Source organism: Fonticula alba, assembly GCF_000388065.1.
Source record: "Fonticula alba strain ATCC 38817 unplaced genomic scaffold supercont2.5, whole genome shotgun sequence".
In the NCBI taxonomy this organism is placed as follows: Eukaryota; order Rotosphaerida; family Fonticulaceae; genus Fonticula; species Fonticula alba.
In genome coordinates this window covers 237,170-243,571 of record NW_009242975.1, presented here as the reverse complement: position 1 = coordinate 243,571, position 6,402 = coordinate 237,170, and the positions used below count along the sequence as shown (strand labels likewise).

General features: G+C 71.7%; 1 protein-coding gene across 1 annotated transcript in view; it reads right to left on the bottom strand.

Annotated features, from left to right (window-relative positions):
* Positions 1-6,034, bottom strand: part of H696_03244 (hypothetical protein) — a gene marked incomplete at its 5' end in the record, with an annotated part of 12,450 nt that extends 6,416 nt beyond the window's left edge. The window contains 3 exons of the mRNA XM_009497130.1: positions 107-213; positions 308-4,393; positions 4,666-6,034. Of these exons, the coding sequence (XP_009495405.1) occupies positions 107-213; positions 308-4,393; positions 4,666-6,034 (5,562 nt within the window). The remainder of the gene's footprint in view (positions 1-106; positions 214-307; positions 4,394-4,665) is intronic.
* Between the last annotated feature and the right edge of the window lie 368 nt (positions 6,035-6,402).

Here is a 6,402-nt window from a genome sequence, read left to right as displayed (position 1 = left end):
CCCCCCCCGGGCGCCCCGGGCGCAGGGGCGTGCGTGCGGAGATGTCAGCGATCGGCCCGGCCCGGCGCGCGGGCACGGCAAAGGGAAGACCATGTAGGACACGCACCTTGGTCGAGACACGCCGCCGGTGGCGAAGGCGCAAGTACAGGAACAAGACCAGCAGCAGCAGCAGCAGCAGCAGCAGCATGCCCAGACCGATGCCGAGGCCAAGGGCTGCACAGGGACACGGCCCCGTCAGTCGGGTGGTCGGGGACAAAACCAGGGGGGGGGGGGGGCGCGCAGGAGCCGCACATGGGGCAGCACGTACCGAGTCGCCGCCCGGCCGGGCCGCCTGCATCGGTGCAGTCGCCCGGGCCGGGCCCGAGGCAGGAAGCGCAGGCCGGGTGGCAGGGAAGGCAGGCTGGTGCTGGGGCATGCCAGTCGGCGAAAAACCCCACCGGCGGGCAGGCCGCCACACACTCGGCCCGACCGGCCACCAGCAGCAGGTCCCCCTGGCAAAAAGTGCAGATGCTGGCCGAGGTCGGGCACACGAGCGCACCGTCCGGCGCGAGGCCGCATGCCGGGGCCGTTGGGCTGGCCACGCACTGGAGGCAGCCGCTCGAGCAGGAGAGGCACACCCGCTCCGGGCCCGGGGCCACGACCGAGGCCGAGAAGTCCACCTCGACGAAGCCGGCCGCCGGGCAGGCCCCGACGCAGGCCCCGTTGGCCGGGTGCAGCACGCCCGCGTGGCAGCTGGTGCAGGCGCTGGCCCGGCCGAAGCAAGTCCGGCAGTCGGCATGGCAGGCCCGGCAGACAGACCCGTCCAGATGCTCCCCCGCCGGGCAGACTTCGACGCACCGGCCGCCGGCAGGGGACAGCGCCCGGCCAGCGTCGCACTCCGTGCAGGTGGCCGTGCATTCGGCCCCCGACGAGGGGGGGCCCGCCATGCAGGCCGCGCACCCGGCCGGGCAGGCCCGGCAGCGGCCGGTCACCGAGCAGACATACGTCCGCTCGGGGCAGGCCCCAATGCACTGGTCCTCGTGCAGCACCTGCTCGCCGGCGCACGAGGAGCACGCCCCCGGGCCGAGGCACGTCCGGCACGGGGCGTCGCAGGGCCGACACACGCGGTCCATATCGGCATACTCGCCGGTCGGGCACGCGGTCAGGCACTCGCCACCGCGCAGGAGCCGCCCCTCCGGGCAGGCCGTGCACTCGTGCCCCGTGGGGCCGGTGCAGGCGCCGCACGTCGCATGGCAGGGCAGGCAGGTCGGCCCAGACTCGAAGGTCCCGCCCGGGCAGGAGGCGTAGCACCGGCCGTCGAGCAGCAGCCGGGCCGGCGGCTGGCACGTGAGGCAGTGCTCCGGCTCCGGCCCAAAGCAGGTGGCACAGGTCGCGTGGCACACCTTGCACAGGCCCCCCTGCGGCGCGGAGGCCTCCGGGCAGGAGTCCTGGCAGGCCGGCCCGGACAGCAGCCACCCGCGGTCGCACAGCGCGCACGTCGCCGCATCGCCAGGGCAGCTGGAGCAGTGGACGCCGCACGGCGTGCAGCCGCCGGGCCCCGCGGTGTAGCCCACCGGGCAGCCGGGAACACAGCGCGTCGGGCTGGCCCCGGCCGGCAGGGGAAGCAGCCCGGCCAGGCAGCCGACGCAGTCGGTGCTCCGGGTCCCGGCGCAGGCAGCGCACGACGCGTGGCAGGGGAGGCACCGGCCGGCGGTGGGGGCATGGTTGGCGGCGCACTGCTGCACGGAGTGGCCGTCTTGCAGCAGGCCGCCGGTGCACCGCCAGCAGTCCCGGTCCGAGGGGCCGTTGCAGGTGGCGCAGGCCGGGTCGCACGCCTCGCAGGAGCCGGACACCGTGTCCCGGTACCGGCCCTCCGGGCAGCCGGACGCGCAGGAGAACAGGCCGTCAGCCTCGGCGACCATGTCCAGCCCCGGGGCGCACTCGGTGCACTGGTCGCCGGCGGGCCCGGCGCACTCGTCGCAGCTGACGTCGCACGGCTGGCAGCTGCCGACCTCGTCGTCCGCATGGCGTCCGCCCGGGCAGGATGCCGCGCAGGTGCCGGTCGGCGTGAGGAACAGCCCCGGGCCGCAGGACAAACACAGCTCCCCGGCGCACGACTCGCACCCGGGCGGGCATGGCACACAGGCGGCCGTGCCGCCGGCCGCCGGCGGGCCAGTCTGCCACCGGTGACCAGGCGCGCACACCTCGCAACGGTCCGGCCCGCCGGCGCACAGGTCGCAGGTGCTGCCGCACACGGTGCACCGGCCGGCGCCGACGAACTCCCCCGGCGGGCAGGTCGACGCACAGGTCGACGCGATCAGCGGGTCGGTCTGCAGGAAGACCAGCCCCGAGCGGCAGGCCCCGCAGGAGAGCCCGTCCTCGCACGAGGCGCAGGACCCGTCGCAGTGGTGGCACTGGTCATCCGAGCCGAGGTAGGCCCGTGCCGGGCAGGCGGTGCAGCGGTCGGCCGACGCACAGGTGGCGCAGCTCGCCGGGCATGGCTCGCAGGCGCGAGAGGCCGGGTTGGGCCAGAATGAAGTGGGGCAATCATCGACGCAGGTGTGGTCCTTCAGCCACTTCGCCGCCGGGCAGGCATGACAAGCAGCCGGGTCATTCGGGACGGCGCACGACTCGCAGGAGGGGTGGCATGGCAGGCAGGAATTGGGATTCAGGCTGTCCAGGGCATGGCCCGCCTGGCATTCCCGGCACCAAAAGGGCCCGCCCAGCGTGTCGGGCGAGCAGGCGACGCACAAGGCCGGGCAGGCACAGGCCCCGAGGCCGCTGTCAACCAGCCCCGGGGGGCATTCCTGAACACAGGTGCCATCCGGCATTTGGAGGTCGCAGGCCTGGCAATCTGCCAGCCCGGGGCCGGTACACCCGGGGCAGCTCGGCCAGCAGGGCAGGCAATTGGGAGGGAATGTCCCCGGGGGGCAGCCCGGCTCGGGGGGCGTCAGCGAGAGGCCGACCGGCGTGCTGGCGCCCCAGCTGAGCAGCAGATGCACCTGACCGGGCGGGTCGCCCGAAGCCCGGGCCATGGGCAGGTGGACGATGCGAATGTCCCGCAGGTCCTCGATCAGGTCCACCTGCAGGCTGGTGGCCGGCAGCAAGTGGCAGAAGGGGAAGCCGGAAAGATGGTGGTCCCAGCACCGGAGGAGGGAGACCAGGACATGGCGCTGGGTCACCAGCACCAGGGCGCTGGGGTAGTCCAGCCCCGCCAGCGGGACGACACCCAGTCGATGCCCATTGCCATAGGAGCCGCCCTCCAGCGTGGCAAGGTGGACCTTCAGGGCTGGCAGGCCGATGAGCCGCTCATGGGGCAGCGTGCCCAGCGGCCAGTGGAGGGCATCCCACACCGGGCCGGCCCCCAACTGGAGGATGCTGGCCACCGTCTCGAAGGGCCACGAGGCGCGCCCGGTCGGCAGGGACAGCGGCTCGACAAAGGACCCGGCGCCGGACCACGCCTCGATGAGAGCCTCAGCCCGGGGGTCATTGGCCGACAGGGGCACCGGCACGAGGTACAGCCGGGGCGCCGGCTGATACAGCGTCCTGGCGCCGCCGGCCATGAGGACACCCCCCGAGGCCGGGAAGAGGACCGGATGCATGCCGACCGATGTCTGCGAGGAGAGGGTCTGCACCCGGGCGATGCCGGTGTCATCCAGCCAAATGGCCATGGCTTGGCCCTGCGGCGCGGGCAGGGTGGCGTCCTCATCCAGGAGGGTCAGGGCGTCGGCCGCCATGGAGCGAATGCCGCATCCCTGGGTCATGGTGCTGTGCCAGATCTCGATGAATGTCGGGGGGCAGGCGCTCGGCGGAAGCCCCGGGCCCGGGGGAGGCTCGGCGTCCGGCTGGCAGGCCACCCGCACGATGCTGGCCACCCGGTCCGCACGGCAGAAGGCCAGCATGTAGACCGGCCAGCTGCCATTCAGCCCGCCCGGGGTGGGGTCAAAGGGACCCACCTCCAGGAGGGACGTCTTGACCCCGGCCAAGGACTGGCCTGTTTGCACCTGCCGAACGAGCCAGCCGCCATTCGACAGGTCCGGCATGGCCCAAAAGAGGTCGCCAAGGCTGTCGCCGATGAGCAGGGCCCCGGGGTCGGCCGGCGTCGGGGGGGCCGACCGGATGAACAGCTGGTTGTTGGACCGCAGGTCCAGACGGGTGGGCGTGACGGTGACCACGCGCCCGGAATTGACCGGCAGCTTGAGGGCCATCCTATTCAAGGCCACCGCCGGGGCCGAGAGCACGGCCGGCGGGAGGCACATGGTCCCATGCCTCGAGAGGCCCATGGAGCATGTTGGCTGGCAGGAAGTTTGCCCCGTGCGCCAGTCCCGCTGGAGGTGCAGGCCACCCTCACAGACGAGGCATGTGCTGCCCATGCACGCGGCACAATGCTCGACCGGGCACTCCTGGCAGATGCCTAGCCCGGAGGCACGCGCGCACGCGCGCACACGCGAGGGCAGACGGCCGGGGCCCGAGCAGAGGCCCGGCCCGGAGGCCCGACCATCGGGAGAACAGCGCACACAGAGCGGGGGTGAGAAATGCGCGAAGAAGAGAACAACAACCAAAGAGCCCCGGCAGCCGGACACCCGGGCCCAGCAACCGATGCCGGCTCACCGAGCCAAGGCAAGGCCCCGCTTCCACAGCGGCCCCGGGCACCCTCGGGCGGAAGAAAACCCCGGCTCGGCGTACCTGGCCCGCTGGCGGACGGGATGAACTGCCTGCCACCCTGGCAGCCATAGCACATGTACGCGGCGTTGAACAGGGGCGAATAGTCGCGGCCGGTGGCGCACCCCCAGCCGCCGGACGCCTGCAGGAGGCCATCGGCACAGGCGACGGTCGAATCATCGCCCGGCGGGCAGCCAAAGGCCTCCGGCGGAAAGTACAGATGCTTGGCGGCCAGGTGCCAGGCACTGCCGCCGGGCGAATGGCGGACCCGTATCATGCTCAGGCCCATGTCCCATGCCTCTTGCGGGATGAGGATCTCGCGGGGCACGTTGGAAGCCAGGCCCGTGGCCGGGAGGAATTCGAAGCGAAAAAGCCGCTTCTGGACCGGGCAGTGCAAGAAGAAGTGCCGATGCAAGGCAGTGTCGGTCAAGGAGCCGGGGATCAAAATCCGCATCGCCGACTGCACGGTGAGCCCCGGCACCGGGGGAATGTCGAGCACCTGCGCGCACGACGCTTCCGAGAAGGCTCGGTCAAGGCAAACGAGAATGCGGCCGCTGGAAAGGAGGAAGATCATGTCCTCCCGGGCGGACGCGGCGGTCAGCAGGCGCCCGGTGGCCATGTGCACAACGTCCTCCGCAAGGCCGAGGGGATTCACGCCGGTCGCCAGTGTGTTCATGTGGGTTTCCAGGTGGACGCCATTGTACAGCAGGTGGAAAGCCGGGCCAACACCCATGGCCAGGCTGGGCGGCATGGATGACTGGCCGGGGGCCAAAGCCACGGGCATTTTGCGAGATAAGTCACCGTCCACAGTCAAGATGAAGACGCTCAGGTCAGCGGCCTGGAGCAGCAGAGATGCCTCTTGGCCGCCCAGAATCAGCGACCCGAGCACGGTCCTCACGTCGCCCACCATGAAGGCATTGACAGCGGCGCCGATGATCACATTGATGCTGGGCGACTGGACCGCCACCATGCCGAAGGGCCCACTCAGGGAGGGCATTAGATAGATGTCGCCCGGGGGCACGGCAGGCATGTGCTCCAGGCCGACCGTCCCGGCGGGGAAACGGTTGGCCACCGGCCCCAGGCGATGTTGCGCCACATTCACCAGGTCCTGGGAGTCTTGGGAGTAGTAGTCCACGCGGAGATCCGCGCGCTGCTTCACCGCCAGCGTCGTGCCCAGCAGGTGCAAATGGCGGAAGGCCAGACCTAACTCGGGCTTCGCCAGCGGCAAGAGCGCCTTCTGGTAGAAAAGCGGCAAGCTGGCCATGGCGCCATCCGGGAGGAGGGGCAGCCACAGCAGCACCGCCATGAGCACGGCCGCCATCGGGCGCGGCCAGATCCGCCACAGAGGGCCGGTCGATCGCCGATCCGGACCGGCGCCTCGGACGCCAGGCATTGTGGGTGGGGTTCGGGACCCAGCGCGGAGGAGGGAGCGGACGAAGGCGGGGAGGCAAATGGGCGGGGGGGAGAGAGAGAGAGGGGGGGGGAGGAGACGAGAAGGGGTGGTGGAAGAGAACCCTGCCGGGGTGCCGAGGGGAGGGGGCAGTGTGGCATTTAGAGGCGAGGACGCCCGGCAGGGGCCCCTTGTCGGCCTGGGGCCGGCGGCCCGGATAAAAGCCCCGGTCCGGAAATCGGGCTTCTGGACCAAGTTCCAGACCGTGCACCGTCCCCCTGCCTTCCCGACCAAAAGGTCTAGACAGCCGGCACCGGGTGCCCCCCCCCCCCCCCCCGCCAACCAGGCCCGCACTTGGCCCGGAGATTGCC